Here is a 22,876-nt window from a genome sequence, read left to right as displayed (position 1 = left end):
AATCTGTGTGATGCATAGGACATGGTAAACAAAGTATCTCACACGATTTTGACAGCCTCTTCATCTTGCTGGAAGACATCTGGGCTCCAATTGCATAAAGCGGTTGCTATGACAGCAAGTCTAGCTGCAATGGCAAGTGTCATGGTGATGAATAGAATTCTGCTTCCTGACTGGCTGCGGCTACAAGAAGTTGTCATCCTAGCCAGAATTACCATCATAGCATCCCTTGTGAAATGAGACCCTGGAGTGTGTGCGTCTGGAGGGGGACATCGCCAGTTTAAAGCCGTAAAAGGTGGCAAGGAATGGTGCACTCTCCTAGAAAGACATGTTGAGGGCGTTGTACTTCCGCAGCAGCATCCGCACCGAGCCCAGCTCTCTGGTCACCTGGTCTAGCCTCTGCTCAAGCTTCTCCTTTATTTCATTGAGGAAATATGAAGTAACACAGCGTCAAAAGCAAACAGTTACCAAGTATGTTGCCACATTTATAACCTTGCTTTACAACAGGACACAAATTTGAAGTATCATGGAAGCAAGAATAGCATGCATTATTAGAATAAAATATTTACAGCAGATAAATCAAAATAAACTCTTTCTAAAAGTATACTGGTGTATCCATCAAGGTAGCTTCATACAACAAGCATTACATCCAGGCAGTGTCTTCTTTTTTTCCAATTTACTTGCTATCAATTAGTGTGTGTGTGTTTATTCATTCAATTGAATGTTTGAGATCATTTTCATATTCATCATCATTCATATTCACCATCATTCAAAATAATTTCTGGGACATTTAAAGACTGCCAAGAGAGTCCCAATAGTACTAAAAATCACATTAGACATACATGATTGTTTGTTACTCTCTGACATACCTGCTGTTCTAATTTCTTGGCACTGGTTGGTCCTGAATTTGGCATGTGGGTGAGGGCGCTTTCCAGCTAAAGATTGGGAAATACATGGGAATGGTAAAAACACCATCAGGATATTCTCCTGATAATCAGATCAGAGATCAGGTTACAAAGCACTGACTCCATTGAAGTTCAAAATATCCATATCAAAACATCTAGATAGTAATCATTCTCACCAAATTAGATGTTGTTCTCCCATAGACAGACTTACAAACTCTTGTTGAAGCCCCAAATGTTCAAGCTGTGCATTTGTTGAGAATCCTTTCAATTCTTTGCAATTAAGGCATTTTCTTCAATTTCAATGAATTAAGGCATGCAAATGATATTCAAGCAGCAATTCACTGCATCCATGCTTAAGGTCCTTTTTTTTTTAGCACACATTTGTTAATAATAATTTGTTTAGTTTTTATCTGCAGGACGGTAGCACTTCAACAAAGGTACCCTTTGAATAAAAGTGCATGATGAAACAGAATATAAAATCGGCAGAACAAGAGACAAAGAGGGACAAATAAGCTTTAAGTAAATTTCAGAACATGTGCAAACTCTGAATCCTAGCCACAAACTTCTATGAATATCAACACATGAAAACTGGTGTTAAACAAGGAACCCTCAAAAAGGTACATATGGTCTTCAAGACATCCAGGGTAGCCTTTTGGTACTGCCCTTCCAAGGGGCACTTTTATTTTCATCACTCCAGCATAGCCAGGTACCCATTTATACACCTAGGTCCAGAGAGGGGCATCATGGGTGCTTCCGTACCTTTCTCTTCTCAATCATGAGCTCATCAAGTCTCTTGCTCTCCTTGGACAACCTCCTCAAGATCTCTTCCGGTGTCTCGGATGTCTTTGACGTCATCTGGTGGGGAAAGTGGGATACAAAGACAGAAAGAGACAGCCTCTTGTCAACACTACAGAATAAATGTACTATCGTACTATAACAGTGTTACCCAAAATACCTGACGGCTCTGGTAAGTACTGTACTGCATTTATAGTTGTATGTCCCAACAAGTTGAATAGAAGCTTTAATGAGATTTAGTGCTGAACCATATCACAATTAAAGGTATCTGTCCCATTATGTTCAAATTTTCCATGAGCTCTGGTGCCAGAATATTTACAACAGTGCTTCATCATTGCAAGCAGTGACAGCTCTCCAATATTGCACTTTTTCTAAACAAAGTACTGATGTGATCCTACACAGGGAAGGAATGGCTTAGTATCACAGTCTTTAAATACTTTCTTACACCCTCCACTTTTCTTTTTTTTTGCATAATACATAGGAATACACAGGGTTTAACCACCTGGGGCAACTCTCCCCCTCCCCCTTTGTTTTTTTTTTACTCTGAGGTGGTACCAAAAAAGAAAAAAAAAGAAAAGTGGTTAAGGCTTGTTTTGTTTGTTTTGCTTAAAGCTATTTGCAAATTGTACAAGAGGGCTTTCTTTTTTTTTTCTTCTTCTTCTTTTTTTTTTTTTTTGCCAGCCGATGAAACCTAGAAGTGGTAGAAGTGTGGGTAAAGCTTTTCTCTTTCTTTTCTTTTTTGCTTGTCAGCTCATGAAACCATGAAAGTGGCACCACAAGTGATGAGTTGGCCACGTAAAGAGAAATAGGCATTACACACACAGTTGCTAGGACAGCCACAAAGTATTCCTTCGAGGGCAGCAAGGAGATGCCACTGCCTGAGAGATCTTACCCTGTTAACATTCCTCTGTGCTGCCTTCCTCGCGTCGGTCAGGCCATTCTCCCAGTCTGCCCGTGTGGTCACATGGCCCTGTCGGACACGCTGCAGAGCCGCTTCAAATGGGTCCCCTCCGACTGACATCAAGGGACAGGAGGTTTGGATGTGCAAATTGCTTTAAATTTTTGCAGTGACTTCCATGGTTACGTATATTTCAAGCAACAAACCACATATTAACTTCTATAAAGCCAGCACATCTCATATCAAACAGAAGGTAGCATTAGGAACTTTTCAGTTACAAAATCATGTTAAACGTCATGTTCTTGACTGACCATATAGAATACAATCATTACTTTTGCTACATAATGCTGTTGTCAATGCATATTACATTACAGTCTGAAGTGTTTTATACCTGCCAGTCATATTTAAGATTAAAATAAGCAGTCATTTCTGGATACTTTTCAATATTGTTTTGGTGGAGGAAATGAAGACTGCCTAGGAAATCAGAAAATCTGTGAAAACACTCTTTCAACGTATCAACAGCCAATTGTTTCCCGGAGTTACAAGCTCTAATAGGTTTTTTCATAGCCAAGTTTACCCATTGCAATATGAACTCCATATCACAGATCTCACTATTCAAAGCAAGTAACTGTAACAACAATATCTCAAGAAAATAAAAATCACTTTGTTATTAATCAAATGTTAACCACAAGTAAACTTTGATAAAAATTTAATATTACATAAAATTTGCACTATTAAAAATAAATTCCTGAGACTCCATAGTCGTGTTATGTTTTTTGTTTTGTTTGGTCATTTGTTTGTTTGTTAGTTTGTTATTGTTGTTTTATTTCTTTTTTTTTTCTTTTTTTAGGGGGGGGGTCTGTCACAGATAGTGTTGGAATAATGAGATAAATGTTCTCATTTTGTAAATGCTTACACAATAAATTTTGCATCAAAATGAAAAGTACACTACCTGACCTTTGCCGGGTTATCTAATTCTTCGATGATAAAGCAAACAAAAAAGTAAAGTCACTTCTAATAAATACCGTACGTATTCTTTATGAATTACAGTGTGTCTGAATGCAGGGAAGACACTACTTGGTACTCACTGACTGGAGTCTGCACTGCCTTGCTAGTTGTTCCTCCTCTATCTCCCTTTTTCATATCTGCATCCTTAAAACTGGCGGCCAGATTCCTGCGGGGACTACTCCGTTTCCGTCTCTCGCTCCCGCTACTCTCGCCGACGGAGTACTTCGCCAGACTCTTGCGAGCGGCCTGACCAGGCGACATCGCGCCAACCTTCTCCACTGCAGCACCCCTGGGACTCGTTTTGGAGTTCTTGTTCTTGCTGCCAGAACTGAGGGCAGTGGTGGGGGACTGGTGAATGGCCCAGACGTGGAGGCTGGGATCGGGGTCCTTGCCTGGATGCAGGTGCTCGCCGATGGTGGACGCCCTCTTGTAGTTGGTCCTCCCTTGCTTGCCTCCACTGTCTCTCCCAGATGCAACCCTCTTCGAAGCGGCATCTCGCTTAGAGCTCATGTCATCACCCTTGCCATCACTTTTCTTCCCGCTGTTAGTCCTGTTCTTGTACGACATCAGTTGCGCGTCTGTCACTGCTCCTCCTTTCGGCGGAGAGAAGTCCCGCTCCGGTACCTCTCTGGAGATCTGTCCGAGGCTCACTCTCGGCAGGGACACAACCTGGGGATGGTATTTCCTTGGGGAGCGCCCAGAGGTCTTCCACCTGTCCAGCTGGGCGGCGGCTTTCATCATGGGGGAGAGAGGGCGGTCATCGAGGTCTGAATCAAAGGGTGGCTCCAGGGTGTCAAACGAGAGAACAGGAAGCTGCTCAGGAGTACTAAGGATGACAAGATTGAAAAAAAAAAATCGTGCCTGATTTATGTTGTACATTATCTAGAACATGATGCAACACACAACTACTTCACATATCTCTAAACAGTACAGGCCATGAAAAATTTGGGAAATCTACAAAAGTAAAAATAAAAAGAAAATTGCTTAAAGTCTATTCAGGGAAAATATTACAGACATAGAGAAGCACAGTTGTCAGTAGATAATACAATTCTTCAGAGGAAATCACTGAACATCTTGCAGGTATGATTTTGAGAAAATTCAAAGAAGTATGTTTTGGAACTCTGAGGTAAAAAATGATTTGGAATGGACAGTCAAATGCTGTGATATAATGAAAAAAAAAAAAATACATGCTTGCCAGAAGCAGTGATAGCTTGTCATTAATAAGTTTTATAGTTTTTCCTTTCACCCGTCATATTTAACACAAAGTGAGGATTGGAGTCTCTGTGTGAGCTATACCACTTCTCCAAGCCTAAGCCTGAGAAATTCACCTCCAAGTGAAGTTACAGTTAAGCTCATGCACTGAATGCCACATTCACAACATCACTTGACTGTCATTTTGTCGGCAAATTTCATGCCATTAACATTTAGAGCATATATCACATCATATTTGACAAATATCTGATTTCATATACTAGTTTTCATAGGGTACAGTATCAACAATAAACATATGTTGAGTATTACCACTAACAAACATTTCAATGAGTAGGAAACTGGAAACATTCTGGAAGTTTCACCTGTCAACATGAGCCTGATTGGTAGCATCACTCTGCGGACCAGTGACCTTAACATCACCAAGAGAGGGCTCACTCTGTCTGGGCACCTGGCCAGTGAGGATGTTGTAGTTCGCTCCTGAACGGAGAAACTTTCTGTCCTCCACACTGAGACGCAAACTACTTCCAAGGGCAGTTGCAGGGCTGAAAAGCAAATCAAATACAAAAAAAAAAAAAAAAAGTTCGAATTTGCTAAGTAATTCTGCTGTACATACCTTCTGGCTTCATTGCTAGTATTCTAAAATGTTCAGAGTCTTGATTTATTTCATATGACTGCTGAGGAAGCAGTTGAATGCTGGTTGTTTGTCACCAATTGAATGTACGTCACTTAACAACCCCCCAAACCAACAACTCTATATCAACTCTGAAGGACAAAGCAATGAGTAGCACCAAGCCTTGGTTTAGATCACTAGTATTGCTGCTCAGGGACTTGAACCAATGACCCTATGATTGAGAGTCCCAAGCCACATCAACTGAGCCTCACACTACTATGGGGATGATTACGACTTTATAATTGTGCAGCTTTTCTTTATTTTGCAATGCTCCTCATATTTTGCAAGTACAGAGTGATGTCAAAGTGGGACACGGTAGGTTTAAAAAAGAATATGGTCTAATGACTAAAAATTCTTCACTGAAATGGAACCTTTATCCTTCATTGTCACCACTGGCAACAACTGCACACAATGTCTGTGTTACAGTAGAATATTGGTCCTGACAGGATTACATAATACTGTAAAACATGATATATACGCGGCATGAATTTTTCGTGATGTGGAGCCGATGGCCTTTCTTGCGGCGTGAAATTTTCGCGAACTGCCACTGGCATTCAACGCATATAGTGCAGACAAGAACTTTCGCATGTATTTTAATTTTGCAAATCTTGGCACTCGCGAAATTTGGGAAATTAGAATGCACACGAAAATTCCTTGTTTTACAGAATAGTCTTGAGAAATAATGACCGAGTCTGGTTAGAATACCTGTTACTGCTGGCTGGTCTCACTGTCAGCCCAACACTCTCTGGCTCGACTTGGGTCTGACGAGGACTGATGACCGCATCATCACCGTGGAAACCATTCAGCATCGGCGAGGACTCCTCCATCCCAGGCAAGGCAGGCTCACTATGACCCGGTTGATCGCCAACATCCGATGGGATCGGACCCAAGGAGGAGGAGCTTCTGGAAGAATTCCCGTCCCCCCGGGCAGAGTCCGCCCTGCCCTGTTGGAGCCGCCTCTTCTCCCCCTCTAGCTGTTTGATCTCAAGCTCCTGTCGAACTGCCGTCCTACAGAAGACAAAGACAACAGAGACACATAGTCAAATAAAGGCCTTGTTGATTTTTTTCTAAATAATGACCTGACCACAAAACCTCCACATCGCAAATATTCTTGCAGCCTATGATCGCAGACAAAGTTATTTCAATGATGAATTGCATAATGCTTGTTTCATTCAGAGAGCTGTGTAACAATAATTAATTGTATCTGCTTCCCACCTGATACCTTTACATCTGTAAGGATACCCAACATACAGTATAATATGAAATTGTGCCCCTCACAGATAGAACTGTGCCATAGGTAATGCCATTTGTAACGCATATGTATAATCCATGTTGCATACAAGTCATTAACAATTAAAAAAAAAAAAATTGTTCTTCAGTGAGACTGTTTATGCCATACATTCTGTGGTAGACTTATATTTGTGAGTTTCACCAGTCCATTGATATGCTCATAATCAACAACATGAGAAAATATAGGTTTCAGTAACACATATGCACTGTCTATTGTCATCAAGGTGGGACATCACTAGCTTTCCTTTTCGAAAAGGTGCAGTAAAATTCTTTTACTTTGTTGCAGGCATACTCGATTGTAAATCAAACCACCCAAAGTTTGCTCTACAAATTCAAAGCTGCAAAATATTATGCTTGCTTGACATAGCACATACAGCTATAAATTGTGGATGGCCAATTAATAGCATCTACACACTTATCTCACAAAAACTCATTAGGATACTTTTGAAATGAGGTAAGCAGTTACTTGTCTCACCTCTTAAGTTCAGATATTGAAGAATTTGCCTCTTCAAAGGTCATTTGAACTTTCAGAAGCTCAGCCTGCAGGGAAGGAAAACAAAAATGCATGATGCAAATAAATGAAAAAATAACAACTTTACATCAGTAAAAGGAGATACTTGACTGCTCTGAATGAGTCAAAAGACCTGCTTTACAAACTCATCGTGACACATTGAAAATGGGAAAGACAGAACGAAAGATTTCCCCCGACAGAAGAATTTCATGAATTTGAAAGATTTTCCATTTTCCGACACCATGTCGTGATGGTATAGCACAGCAGATCCCAACTACAGTGCACTCCTGCTATAACAAACACAATTATAACTAAATTCCAGTTACAACAAAATAAGAATCCACGTCGCAAGTTTATCGGCACTCTGTTTCTTTATTGTTTATTTGTTCGGTTATAACAAAATTTCGATTTAATCAAAGAAATCTGCCGGTCCCGAGGATTTCCTTAAAACAGGAGTCCACTGTAAAGTCAATTTTACAAATCTATAATATACATGGCTGGCACATATAAATCTCAGTGTAAAGGGACTTGTGTCAGATATGGTTTCTGTAGAGTCACTTGTAGCAAAATCATAGCGATGCATGTATACATCACTCGAATATTCATTTATCTGTTTATACCTAGTATATATTCATCCATCACTTTATATATATATTCATAAGAGAATCAATTCATGAGCTAACCAGGTGATTCTCTGCATGTGTTTCAAAAAAGAAAAAATATCAGGGTCAAGGATACTGCTATATTTAGACCTTGTTTTGTTTGAAATTATAAGCACATTTATTTGGAAGATACAAGGTATGTATCTCTTTAGAAAAAAACTAGATATATCGCTACGGCTACTGATATGCCTCCGCCATAATGGATGGTTCTCCTAATAGGTCTATAGTACAATGTCTTGACAATGTGTGATGACAGTTTCACACAATTGGCAAAATATTAAAATGACAGGTTTGACACAAATGTGCTGAATGTTCACTTTTTCTAGAACTAGGTTCAATTGGATGAATGATTAAAATGTCAGAGTGCAGGTATTTGGGGAACTTATGATTTTTACTTGACTTTTGACCCTTTTATAAGTCTATGCATTGAGTAATTTTCAAGGTATTGAGAAAAAGCATAATTTCAGTATCAAATGGGAAAATAGCATTATCTAAACCTGGCCTTTGACCTTTGATCTCACATTTCCAAAGAGAATCACTGTTAGGTTGAACATGCATAAATATGTAAGTTTCATGATGATACCTTGAGTTACTTTCGAGATATGGAGGAAAAAGTGCAATTTAGCACTTTCACTTGACCTTTTACCTTTTGACCTTTGACCTTTTGGCAAGAAACTTCCCCAAAAATATATATTGGGTAATACATGCCATATATCAAGTTTGAAAAAAAAAAAACCCTTCAGGCATATTGCATTTTAAGGAAAGTAGTGATATTTTGAGGAGTTGACCTTGACCTTTGACCCATGACCCCAACTTCCCTAGATAATCACTGCCCATCGGTACAAGCATATATACTAAGTTCCATGAAGATACCTTGAACCATTTGCGAGATATGGAGAAAAACATGAAATTTCAATTTTTTTTCACAAAATAACCTGACCTTTGACCTTTGACCCTGTGACCTTAAAATCCACACAAAGTATCATCCCCCAAGGATATACCCTCATACCAAGTTTGATGTAAAACCACCACACGGTTCTTGAGATATCGACAAAAACAAAACGGGACGGACGGACGTACGGACGGACGTACAGACGTACGGACGTACGGACGTACGGACGTACGGACGGACGGACGGACGGACGGACGGACGGACGGACGGACGGACGACCCGAAAACATAATGCCTCCGGCCACTTCGTTGCGGAGGCATAAAAAAAACACACACACACACAAACAACCTTCAAACTACAGGACTATGGAGAATGTATAAAGGTATTGACCAATTCGGGTTCGTTGAGGGCAGCAGACAATTTGTGGCACGGGCGCAGCCATGCGGTGTCCCAGCCGACCCCCCCTCCTCTCCCCCACCCCACGGGCAACATGTTTATCGCGCACTTGTAACAAAGGTTCACGCACTAAGCAAGCATTCGCGCACTCAGTACAACATGCGTATTGGCTAAAACAACCATGCATCAGTTTTTCATTCCGTGCACAGAAGGGGGTGGGGGAGAGGGGAGGGGGGTCGGCTGAGACACAGCGTAATGGCGCTGCCCATGCCAAAAATACACATAGCGCGTCACAGAATCGGTCAATACCTAGAATTGATACTAACAACAAAGACTAAAACTATAAACAGGAGAACAGACAGTGCTTTCTTTTCATTTACCTGGGTTCTTTCATGTTGTTCACTCAGCTGTGTGTATTGGCCAATCAGCTGAAGTGGAAGAGGAGGAGAAAGAATATACTCATATGAGTCAGTCTGGAGATGAGACTATACCAAGAGGACTGAGTGACTTGAGCATCCATACAGAAAAAAAAACAACAACAACTTATATCACATAAATACTGGAGAGGCAATTTAAGCACAGACCTAGGATGGTCAGGCTTTTTCAAGATTTTCTTTGAATAATGGGGGAGAGGGTATAATTGTGTGTGAACAAGAAAAGAGACTCCAACTCAAAGCACCTCTTAAACTAGAAAGTTCTCCCGTCTAGACCCCTAGCAAACTGGAGACTCGGATCACCAGAACACACTTACAATATCATGAGCGCTTTTACAAGCATGAAATGCCACATCTTTGTGACCAGGATCACGGAAGGTCTAGGGTTACAAACTATTTCAGTCTTAGTTTTCAACACAATGACAAAAGTAAAAGTTGGGGTGAAAATAGCCAAATGGTGGGAGAGAAGTAATCTCTGCAAGAACTCCTAACAAGCCAGATACGCTATGCGAACACTAAATGCTCACTGACATTTCTTGCTTTTGGCCATACTGCTGGGAATAAAGGACTGAAGTGATGATGTCACAGTCTTCTGTTAAAGCAGATTTTTTTTTTTTTTTTTTTTTAAAGCTGTTAAAGTTCAGTGCTCGTTCCACACAAAATAACCCTGCACATGGCTTCGGGCAGTGGGTTGGAACCGGGTAAGAGCATGGTTGGCTTGACATGGTTACATGAGGCTGTTTCGAACCAGTTTCCATGGCGATGGATGGCTATGATGTCATACATCGGTACTCTATAACATCAACTCATTGGCTTTATAGAAAGCAGGTGGATCCTGTACAAACTTTATCAAACACTGAGAATCTGGTAGACACTTGGTTGAAAGTGTGGTGGAGAACAACTATGAGACTTACCTTGCTAAGCATTGCTTGCTCCTTCTTGCCAGCTGTTGTCTGTGCATCTTGGACCTGTGAGCGATATGAATGGATTAGCATGGGTGTTATTTCAATGCAGAGTGTTGATGAACCACGAGTTCACCTGTCCTACGCAACCATATTTTGCTAGTGGGCAAGTGAAATAAATAAAGAGACAAGTGCCTGGAAGATACATTAGCCATTTGACCACCTATCCCAGTTTGTGAACATTAATATTCTCTGAGCTTTGTACAGAGATGACAAGCTAGAATAAATGTACGTCCTGACGGCTTCATACACAAAATGAGCCATTTACAGAGACGTAAAATGTTGAATAAACAAGTTGTCATTTTGAATTGTCTTCAATATCCCCTCAACAATATTTTGTCTTGAGCAAAAAACTTTATGAGCTTCACTGCAGCCATTTGCACTGCACCTTTAAATTTGTGAGTTATTATGTTATGCTCCGCCCAAGCTACAAACAGTGTGTGTCTCTTTAGCGTGGTGGTGGCGGTAAATGGGCTTACTGCAGTACTCTACCCACTGGCTCAGCATCCCACTCTTCTATTCATTATTGGCTTCTACCAATCTCATGTCATACCAGTATTGCTGCTACGTTAGGCACGTTCCCATTACTTGCACTCAACTCCAGGATGGTCCGTTTACCCAACACTTGTCCTGTTTCTCTGTGTTTTTCATCTTCAGAAAATACTAATCTATTTCCCTTGAAAATGATGAGCTTCCATTCAATCAAAACTTTTGAATCAGTTCACGCTAACACTACCTTCCTACTTGAAAATAAACCTGCTAAATACTGGCTGAACAAAATTCCCAGCTGCCTCACCTGCTGAGCCTCAAAGAGGGCGCTTTCCAGCTTCCTGTTCTGCTTCTCCAGTTGTTTGACCACCTCCTCCCTCTTCTTCACCAGCTTGACCAGATCCTCTGACCTCTGCTGGAGGACAGCGATGGTGCTGTTGGCCTGGCCGTAACGATCTGGCCACTCCAACTGGGGTGGGGGACGAGTTTGAGGATAGAGTTTAAATATGTATGATATGAAAGTGTCACTGTTATAGTAGTGATAATTAATCTTTACTTGTGTATATGAGGACAAAGTAGCTGCTGATAATACATACATATGGCTGATATCCTTGAGGTGAATGGTGAAGACCAAATTGAGGGTGAGTGTTAAAAATTATGTGAAAGTGTTATGGCATTAGTTATAAAGACATTATCTTAGCTTCTTATATGGAAAAAAGCATGTGTTGATAACACCTGAATGAAGTATAACAGTAGATCTCTGCAAGTTATAGATTGGTATTAACGGTAAGCTGAATATTACAGTGAGAATTGGCTCTACTAATTCACAGAAATAGCAATGAAAATTATAACATAACTTTGCTGATGATACATTATGGTTTAAGCCGGTGAATTCATACATGCTAACTACAAGTACATTATAAGGGTCAATGTCTGATATTTACTGCAGTGACATAAAATCAACCACCAGATGATATTATTTTAACAAAGATTAACAAGTCAACAACAACAAAAAGGGCAAAATAACTCACCAGTCTAGTTTCTAAGGCTCTAACTGTGTTCTCCAAGTCCTGGATACGGCTTTATGTAAAAAGACGGAGAGGACATATATATAATGAAGATAATTAATTCTTTTGTGTTATGTTTCTTTTTTAACAAATTACTCAAGCACTTCCACGGTCAAATTTCAAATGTCACGTCTTCAGAAATTATCATTTCAAAAGAGAATGTTCCTAAAGGGGACGACATGGGGATGCCAGAAAGAATGAAAGAAAGAACCTGAATATCATTTATAAGAAGCTGCTTTATACATGAATAGACCTGAAATATGATACTGCCAGTGCCTGAATTTACACTTTTGCCTGAAAGCTACTATCCATGCAGACATCTAAATGCAGGTTATAAAACAAAGCAACTAAGCAAATATACAATTGAGTTGTACAAAAAGGACCCCCCACAATGGAGGTTATGTGATGCAGTGTTTTTGTTCCTCACCCATTAGCTGTTGTCAGACTGCCTTCCAGGTCTTTGCAGCGCGCAACCAGTCCTTCCTTGTCTGGTATCGACTCCCCGCCCAGCTCGCCTTGCTCCCCCGTGAAAGGCGACGCTCCTAGTTTGGCCTGGGCCAGCTGCCTCCGTAGGTCATCCAGCTCCGTCTCGTAGTAGGCCTCCAGGTCCGCGATGTGGCGAGTGTACTTCTCCTGGAGGTCGATACGACTTGAGATGGAAAGGGCACACAGATTACATCACAACATCACACACAAAAAAGATGAAGACGGTGCAAATTAATAACCATCATCAGTTTGGCATTTATCATTGGGCAATATTGAAAGAGGATACTGCAAATGGCACAATGGAAGAATTTCTCTACATCTTCATGTTAATTTTAGGAATATGCTTTTTTTTTTCACACACATTTTTTGTTTTACTGAGTTCAACACAATTATATCATTTTTCAAAAAGAAATAAAGGGCAATACATTTACATTTTGAAAAGTTCAATATTCGAATCTAGTATCTACATAACTTTCCAATTTTTTTTTTATACCACACTTATTTTGGTTAAGTAGTTTAGATTACTCTCTAGCATATTTTGTCTTTCCGCTTCTGAATATATGTTCATATACATTATATATTACATTGATATTATGTAATTATGGTATTTGACAGAATTTGCCATATCGTTAATAAAATCTGTATCAAATAGGTAAATGAGAAATTGTGTGAATACTTGAATATATCAACATTTTTTATGCTTGTCAGGGATATTACCACAACTTTTAAAAATATCATGAAACCAAACCTAACCAACGTCACTTCTGCATCCTTCCCAGTTTCTGCACTCAAAACAGATGAACCCCATATATTTCAATAACTGGAGGGGCATTACACCACGCACACCTCTTAACAATTAATGGAGCCCACCTGGATGATGTTCTTGGACTCTCAACAACCTTGGCCTTCTGCTTCCTGCCATGGCCTTGGCTGGAGGCAAACATTTCCTCCTGGGGGGTGGTGCTCTCCTGGAGGGGGTCTTCAGACACAAGGGAGTCCTTCTCTAGGGAGAGCTGACCTCCCTTTGGTTTTGCATTGGGTAAGTCCTTGTAGGTCTCTCCCTCATCCAGTCTCCAGTAGGTAAAGTCAGACAGGACAGAACTTGTCTCTTCCCCATCTACACAAACAGAACATGTGATCAAATACTGTCGTAAAAGTGTAAATTTTCACACATTTCCAGCAAAACAAAACTAGCATGATTAAAAAAACAAGCGTGCAAAGTTTTTGCTTGTACATGTGTGATTACTTTACATATTTTTGATTGAGCAGACCAAAAAATATATGCGAAATTCATATTTCCCTGGCCGAGCACGAAGAATTACCTGCTCAAAAATTTCCACTGCAATAGTATTACCATTTTGTAATGCACTTCAGGTAATAATGGGGCATAACTCACAGACAATAGCTGGCACTTGTATAATCACCATTACCATTTAAAGCACTGCAAGGCACTTCATCAGAAATTACTCAACAAATAAGTGTGGGTCATAAACTCAATCTGCTAAAAGGTTTCCTTTAAAAATTACTATTTCATTGGTCAATCTTTGCTTTATAGGTAGGGAATCCCATTTGCATGCCTTAAATAAAGAGTTGTATAAATACAGTGGTATGTTGAAGAGAGTATCATTTTAGAAACTCCCATAAAGTATTGAAAGTGGAAGGTAACATTTCGTACACTTTTATTGACCGTTAGATTTTAAATTGAATTTTTTTTCGGGGCTCACCGTAAATTCCAGTACATTACTTGGCTACCTTTGCAGACCCATGCACTGCATGTGTGTCCATCATGTATATTTTGTGAAGAAAGTTCATCAAAACTTACAAACATTTCTATATACTTTCTTGCCACACACTCTGTATGTTATTACATCAGCTCCTATACTTTTAGATTTGTGTTTATAGATAAAAAATACAGAAGACTGCAACAAAAAGCATAAGTGTGGCTGACACACAGAACTACTGAGTAGTTGAGTTTTGTGCATTATTCAAATTGTAGATAACTGTTGACTTCCAAATTTCTCAGCAGTGGCCTAAACAAGTCCCCTGAGGTTCATATTTAATGTTTTGCTGCATTTTGGGAGGTCTGTAAAAGGTATCCCCTACCTTTAATGCTGGGTAATTCTTACGTGCTTCTAAGAATCTTTGCATCTGTAACTTCTGGTTTTTGTATTTTCTACACATTACTCATCCAGCCTTCCATAAATGCATGCTTGCTTACAATTTCTTACATAAACAGAAGTTTTCCTGAACTTGAACAAAGTGGAAGCCTACCCCTCACCTATTTGTGGTTGAGTGGCCTGCTCAAGCCTTGACCTCTGTTGCTCAAGCATGCCTGCCACAAGTTGCCGCTGTTGGACATGCTGTTGCTGCAACCCCTGCCACTCCTGCTGCAGCTGGCCCACCTGTTTCTCGTATTGGTTCTGCAAGGCCGCCTGTTCCCGTTCGAAGTTCTGCTGCATCTGTTGCAGGAGCACTGCCTCTTGTGTTGTTGGATCTTCTGTGGATTATGATATTGAACCATCACAGCTACACAGCTTAAAGTTGCATTCTACCTTTGAGAGAAGCTTGCCAGCAATGTGGAATAGACTGTTGTGGCTATGTATAAATATTTCCAACCATTCTACAATAGTCGAAATGTGTACAAATACAAACCCCCTCCAAAAGATCATGCAGTGGGCATCGGTGGTTGTACAGTTCTTCTACACTTGAGCCAAATGGCATATGAACAGACTGCTATAGTAAATACACAAATATGCACCTATGGGACTGAGGGTACACTATATCTGTATGTAACACAGCTATGAAGTTACTGCTTGCAAAGCATGGGTAAACTCTGAATCTCTGAAGTCCAAATGATTAGAAACCTTAGAACGAAGTTTTTCCCATTGCCTATGATCTTGGTGAACTTATGGGATTGCATAAATTTTCTAGTCATTTTGTTTCTTGACAAGAACCAACCCCACCTGGATTTACAGCATCACTCCCATGCCTCTGGTCATGGACATCTGACCAAGTGGTCATCTGGGTGTTGTCCAGTGAGCCAGAGACAAACGTGGACGTGTCCGAGGAGGCATCGTCCTGGTCGAGCAGAGGGACCATGTTACTGTCCACGTGGTCTGACAGGAATGAGAATAGACCAGTCAAGGAATATCTTCAAATTCTAATAATCATACCTCTTTGACAGTCAGAAAGCTTGTCAATGGCTTGTCTGACACTGCAGCATAATAATGGCAGCAATTCGGATTCAAAGAGGAAAGTGGTCCACAAACATTTTCAAATCTTAAGCAACCATATTTCTTTTCAAATTTCTATGCTGCAACAATTTCCATTTTTAAGGTACTATGCGCTCAACTGGGGGAGAATATCCACAGATTTAAACACACTAGTAGCCCAGCTAAACAACTGGGTACTGGTTGAAGGTTCAGACAAAGCCATAATTTTGAACAATGCAGTGTACTTCATATTGTTTGATTTGATCATAATATGGATATCAGAGAGACCATTCTGAACACATGCACAAACATTTCTTTCCTTCACTCTCTGTAAAAGCTATGCATGCAGTTGCATGTATATTATATGTCATTTGCTTCTAAACTATGACCAGCACAGGTCAACACTTACAGGCAATATGCAATACCAAACAAACTCAAGTTGTGGAATATCCATTCTCGAAAAAAAATGAACCAGGTAAAAAAACAAAACAAAACTAGAGATTGTAATTTGTCATCACTGACAAATTAAGGTGATCCGATCTTTTTTTTAATCAATGATTCAAGTCCTGATCGCAATAGGCATGACCATGCAGGTTTCATCTGTGGTCAGAGACATTGGCCGTGTGATGTTTGGATTCTCATTTAGAAAAGGGAGTCATATCTGCTATCTTTGGTACCAAATCTGTATACACTATAACGAAGATACAACAACAAGTACATATGACCTTTGACCCCACTTTGCACAACCTAGATGGCATCTGAGCAAAAAGTGGTTATTTTGTGAAATGATTCTTGTAACATGATCTTTGCGTGTGCAAAATATGGGAAAGATAAGACATGTATTCACCAAGATACAGGATGAAACATTTGTGACCTTTGACCCTAATTTACATACCCAAGATGTTGTCCGATCAAGTAGTTGTTATTTTATGAAATAATGTACGTGACATGAACTAAACATGTGCAAAATATGGGAGTGATAGGGGCTGTTTTTCTTGAGTTATTGCAAAGAAAGTTGCAGAAACATAGAAATATCTCAATACATCGAAGATAAGCTTTAATTTCAACCAAGTTTTTTAACATGATTCCGACATTGTATGAAGAAAGGAAGGCACACATTCGATAGTGCACAGTCTCAGCTACAACATATTAAAATCGAGGAGAAATTCACCGAAGGGTAAGTGAGCTAGTGCTCGATAAAGACAATCATGTCAATTTTCACATTTAAAAAAATTCCCTCCCATAGAGATACCACGTCATAACGAAGATAAAGAAAGAAGTACATATGACCTTTGACACAACTTCGCATAGACAAGATGACATCTGAGCAAGAAGTAGTTAATTTGTGAAATGATCCTTGTAACATGGTCTTCACGTGTGCAAAATATGGGAAAGATAGGATATGTATTCACCAAGATACAGGATGAAACATTTATGACCTTTGACCCTAATTTACATACCCAAGATGGCGTCTGATCAAGTAGTTGTTATTTTATGAAATAATGTTCGTGACATGAACTAAACATGTGCAAAATATGGTGGTGATAGGGAATGTTTTTCTTGAGTTATTGCATATAAAGTTGCAAAAAGAAAGAAATATTTCAATACATCGAAGATAAACTTTAATTTCAACCAAGTTTTTTGACGTGATCCCGACATCGTATGAAAAAACGAAGGGCACACTTACGATAGCCCAAAGTCTCCGCTACAACATATCAAAATCTTGTAGAAATTCACCAAAGCATAAGTGAGCTAGTGCTCGATAAAGATAGTAATGTCAATTTTCATTTCCAGAAAAACTGCACTGCCATAGAGATTACACGTAAACTGGTCAAATTTGACAAGGTTACTTTCAATCCATTTTTACGAGGTGATGCCGTCATTAAATCAAAATTGTGTTTTTACATTTATGAAAGAACATTTCATAAGCTTCAACATATTGAAATTTGGGTGAAAAATGGCAAAGGATAAGTGAGATACGCTCGAGTAAACTTGGAATTTGATGACGTCATTTTGAAAATTTACTTTTTTGACTTTATTAAGAAATTTGATATTTTTTAATCATTTTGTCAGCATAGCCAACCCATGAAATAACATGTACAACTCATCAGCTTTCAGAATATGTCAAGAAAATGGGGGGTCACCGTCCATCCTGACGAGTAAAATCCGATTTAAAATTGGCGGTTGTTTGGCATAGTTGCACTGTGTATCCCCATTGACGCACGCGCGGAATTTTGAGTTTGACGGGCCCGTATGATGTCATATTGAGTCGGATCGACTTGAAACTTGGTAGAAATATTCCTTGACATTTTGGACATCCCATCCGTGTAAAAAAACTGAAAATTTCTATTGCATACTAGCTGTGCGTGCGAATATGTGCGCGCGCGTACGCGTCCGTCCAATTTTTTCAATTTTTCAAAAAATGCTCCAAATGATCTGAAACGTGTGCAAAAAAATTTTGAGCTCGATTTGAGCATACAAATATTTCAACGCGCGCGTTTTAAGATAAATATGAATTTTTGAGAAAATGAGTAGAACCCGCTTGACTTGAAATATATGTGACGTAATTTACATTAAAAAATTCCATTCCATTTATGAGATATGCATGAAAATGTGTTTTCATATGATGACATCATAGTGACGTCACGGTCACGGTCGTTTTGCGGAGAAATAAAGAAATAAAGAAAGAAGAATAAAGAATCAGTACAGATACAGAAGGTGATCCGAGAGGATACTCGGATCACCTAATAAAACCCACACACAAATAAAAGCAATGGATGCACTCGCTATGGATCTGCAAACAGTAAACAAATTTTTCACACACCATGTTGTTTCTAGTGTATATGAGATGTGCACATAGTAGGCTGTTGTAAAGCCAGGCCTCTTGAATCAGCCATTGCGAAGTGTGTTGTTGCATTAGAACCGCAAACTGTGGACATGACTGAAAGCCGCTATTGATTTCATATAACTATATAAACACACAAACAAAGACAAACACAGAACAAAATATACACAAAAACAAATAAATACAGAAGTCATTCAACACACTTGTTACATTGATGGCCCAAAACAATTCAGAGAGTGCCTCAACTAAAAAATCATTTTTACAGTTTCTTGGGAAATTATAATGTCAAAGAAGTGTCTTCCAGCATGTTGCTTTGGGTTATCACAAAATTTATGAAAGAATTAACTTTTCTTGTAGTGACAGTAGCTGATCAAACCAGCAAAAGGGGGTGCTTGTTAATACAGAAAATAGTATGTTGGGGAAAACAGCCGAATACACAAACAAACAACATCAATACAGTTTCACTACAACCGATTTGAACATGTGTTATTTCTTTTCCCCATTTCATTCATTCTCCTGTCCAATTTGGTGCAGAACTTTTGCTGACTTTGGTACCCTGTCCCTATTAAAGTATTTTGAATTTCACAAGGCGAGCCACTGATATACCTTTGGCTTGCTGTGAGCCCTCCTCCTTGGAAGCACTAGCACCTCCACTATAACCTTCCTCTGTGTTGGCCCCCTGGGCTTTGGGGCGGGTGCCCGATGCCCCGGACGGCTCCCTCACTCCCGTCCCTTCTTGGCCATGATCTAGATACAATCAGGCAGCATTGATTTCAGTCTAAAGAGACCATCTATTTCTACTATCATATGTGAGACCAGATTTGTCATAAAAACAAAACATGCACAACAATATGTAGGACTGACAAGCTTAAAAATCATGCAATGCCTGTGATACTTCTGGAATGAACCAGGTGTGCTTTATTTTACTTTTCACTTTTTACTATAGAGATGAAAAAAAAGAAAGGAAAAAAAAAAACTTTGATCACCTGTGACCCCACAGATGGGCACATATAATATCATGAGCTTAGAGCATGCCTACAGACCAGTTTGCTAAAACAAAAAGCGAAACAACTCATGATTACATAAAACACAGAAAAGCTCTTCCAGACAACAAGGAGGTATGCTCTATGATCGTCACACAAAGCAATGCACTAACATACATTTTAGTAGGAACATGTTATCAACCAGCATTGTACTATGACTTCAGGCAGAAAAAAAAGAGAAAAAAAAGAGAAAGCTTTGAACTTTCACTATTGCAAACCAGGCCTTCTGTATGCATACATACAGAGTATCATGTGAGTGGAAGCTAATGGCAAAAGTGTGAAAAAGTGGATGAAGTTACAAGTGGATGAAGTTATAGTAACACTGTCCACCCCTACGCCAGCTCCAACACCCATCACCCTCCCCCCAACCACTTCTCCAGCTTTCTCACCGGTCCCAGAGAGGAGCTGTTTCTTCAGCCAAGCCATCTGTTTGCGGTGCTGCTCCTGTTGAGCCCTCATCTGCTCCACATGTTGCCGCTTCAGGGCAATAAAAAGTTCTTCCACATTCTCCTGGTCTTGGCGACGCCCACCTGCACATTAGAAAAAGGCGTCATTTGAAGAAATAATGAGATAACTTTTTCAAACTTCTCTCTTTGGTCTCCTCCCTGCCCCTCCGCCCCCCCCCCCCCATATCATATTGCTATATCATAGCAATGAGTAAATGAATTTGAATTCCCTGAATATCAATTCTTTTTTAATTAATAAGAAACAAGTCTCCCATGTGAAAATATACTTCTTGCATTAACAAGACATTTCCACAAGATGAAGAGAAGGACCACTCAGCAACATTACCGTGACAAACACACCAGGCATTGCATTTGTATGTAAAATCAGATTTCTTAGTGGAGCCTTGATCTTGAAAAGAAAAAATACTTACTATCCTTTACGCAAAACCAAAATCAGAATGAAGGTCAATTTCTTCTAATGAAATTATCTGGCTGATACTGTATACGCTGAATATTTCACGAGGTTTTCATTTTCCCGAATTTCACGAGTCAGGTGCTATTCGCGAAATTAAAGACACGCGAAAATATTGACTCTGATCCTGATGTGGATGTGACGTACGTGTGTACATTTCTCCGTTCAGTACGGGACTCCACAACCACAAATTCAACCACTTGCGAAATCGTTGGGAATTCCCGATTCACGAAAATTTAGACTCGCGAAATATATGCCATATAAAATAATACAGTATTTGAATTTGAGAGCAGAGTGAGTGTGAACACACCTTGTTCTCCTCTGCTACTGATGCTATCGTCATCAGCTTCACGCCCACTCTCCAGGCTCCCTCTTTCCCCCCAGTCACTGTCCGATTCCTGGCCCGCGATATCAAGGCTGGGTGTTGCAGCAAAGAGCTCCCCCATCATGGCACCCAGTGAGGCTTGTTCTAACGAGCCCAGTGAGGGCAGGAACATCACTCTTGTCTGAGGGAAGTAGCTGTGTTACACATACAAATGAAGCAAGAGCACTGCAAATACATACAGTATGATAAACTAAGAGTAAATTGAAGCTAGTTCTTGCACAGGTATAAGGCATTTTGAAGACCGCAAAAAGTGGAAGCACATGTTTTTCCTGTCATTTTAATAAATGCAAAATGGCCTATAATCAATTTCATGAATTCAATTAGTGCAAAGACTGTTGCAGTTGTTTTTAATGTATCACATTCATTCACACTTTATGTCACTGATCATGTTCTTCCATGGATGTAATTCCAATGTAAACTCTTGAAATAATCTGTTAAATTTTTGAAATGCATGTTTTCAAATTATTCAAGAAGGATATGTAAACAGAGACCACCAAACTACAAAATGAGTTCACACGTAATGACATTTGACCAATCTTTTCAGATCTTTAACTTTTTCAAAAGCCTCATTCGAAAGAGTTATCCCTACAAACCCTTAGCTGGTTTGAGACTTATTCCAGCAAAAGCTAATATTGCATGCAAAATAGATTCTTGCCATGAAATATGGAATATAAAGAGAAGCAGATGGAATATTGCAAATAAGCCACTCAATATACAGTAGGCATCATTTAATTGAAAACACTTATAAATACTATATCATTCTCAAGACTGAAAGAAAACACAGCTATAGAGTATGAGCTCAATGAAGGTATTAGCTTATATGATTCTACTCCAGATAATTCTACTATGAACTAGTCCAAAAGCATACAATGTACAATGGCGTTTCTCATCCTTTTTGCAACCCGAGGCCCACTTTGGCTCTTACAAAGTTTGTTTTCAGGCCCAGTTAAATCAAATATCAGTCTTTTCTTTTTAATTCTACTTTTGGCCAACATTGTGGCTTACCTGAGAGAGCCAAGCAGCCTACTGATTGAGAAGCACAGATTCACAATACATAACAATACAGAACTGTAATTTCTTGCTAATTCTTTTCTGTACTGAACATGGAAATGTATACAGTGTAGTTACCTGTCTCCATCACTCATATGAAGATACTTGTTTTGGAATGAATCTCTGGTAGCATCTATCTCTTCAATATCCTCCTCTTCTGTTTGGTGTTCTCTTTCTCCATCTTCTCCTCCTCCTCCTCCTCCCGTTCCATGTTCCAAACTCGGGTTATGTCCAACACCATTCACGGTTTGGGGACTTTCTGAAGCAATATTCTGTACATCTATGAGATCTCCTGCATGGTGACCCTCGCCATTCACAATGTCCACCTCGTCATTGGTACCATCCCTTGAAATCAACCCCACTTCATCATCTTCCAGGTCATCCTCCCCATCCTCCTCCTCCTCCTCCTCCTCCTCCTCTTCCTCCTCTTCCGTCCTGTCTTCATCAATATCCCCTTCAACAGTAGCGGGTGACATACTCCCTCTTCCATTGCTGCTTCTGCCCCCATTCAAGTCACCTTGGGCTCCTCTGGTTGGATGATACTGTCGTCTCGTTCGTGGGGTCAAAGGGTCACTGTCCCAGGCACTGGTATCCGATGATTCAGACAATTCATTGTCCCCATCCTCCAATACTGCTTGCTCTCTGTCACGTTCTTTGGCGTCTTTGGTATCCTCTGACATGATTGCTTTGAAGGTTTTCCTTTCACACTCAGCTCAGCAGCTATTTACATCCCCCTGTCAGCCCTAGAT

General features: G+C 39.8%; 1 protein-coding gene across 1 annotated transcript; it reads right to left on the bottom strand.

The window, feature by feature from the left end:
- Nucleotides 1–246: 246 nt before the first annotated feature.
- On the bottom strand, nucleotides 247–22,807 carry LOC139738518 (M-phase phosphoprotein 9-like). The gene is made up of 20 exons (XM_071649143.1): nucleotides 22,671–22,807; nucleotides 22,083–22,100; nucleotides 21,003–21,211; nucleotides 20,164–20,304; nucleotides 15,638–15,790; nucleotides 14,953–15,171; nucleotides 13,545–13,791; nucleotides 12,616–12,837; nucleotides 12,153–12,201; nucleotides 11,429–11,590; nucleotides 10,585–10,638; nucleotides 9,617–9,664; nucleotides 7,251–7,315; nucleotides 6,191–6,493; nucleotides 5,178–5,357; nucleotides 3,684–4,429; nucleotides 2,590–2,711; nucleotides 1,662–1,757; nucleotides 867–932; nucleotides 247–411 (listed from the first exon to the last, which is right to left on the bottom strand). Exons 1-20 carry the CDS (start codon nucleotides 22,805–22,807, stop codon nucleotides 316–318), a joined length of 3,333 nt encoding a protein of 1,110 aa, XP_071505244.1. The 3' UTR covers nucleotides 247–315.
- Between the last annotated feature and the right edge of the window lie 69 nt (nucleotides 22,808–22,876).

This window comes from Diadema antillarum, unplaced genomic scaffold (genome assembly GCF_040938485.1).
Source record: "Diadema antillarum isolate AM-2024a unplaced genomic scaffold, OU_Dant_1.0 seq00000752_RagTag, whole genome shotgun sequence".
Classification (NCBI taxonomy): domain Eukaryota; kingdom Metazoa; phylum Echinodermata; class Echinoidea; order Diadematoida; family Diadematidae; genus Diadema; species Diadema antillarum.
This window is presented reverse-complemented; position numbering and strand designations above follow the sequence as displayed.

What these genes read in the sequence shown, in the direction of transcription:
- LOC139738518 (XM_071649143.1), bottom strand. Translation starts at nt 22,807, where the DNA reads ATGTCAGAGGATACCAAAGACGCCAAAGAACGTGACAGAGAGCAAGCA. An exon ending in ACAGCTCCTCTCTGGGACCG is followed by an intron (nt 15,791 to 20,163) that starts GTGAGAAAGCTG and finishes CATTCCTGTCAG; the next exon opens with ACCACGTGGACAGTAACATG. An exon ending in CCCTCTTTGAGGCTCAGCAG is followed by an intron (nt 10,639 to 11,428) that starts GTGAGGCAGCTG and finishes TATCGCTCACAG; the next exon opens with GTCCAAGATGCACAGACAAC.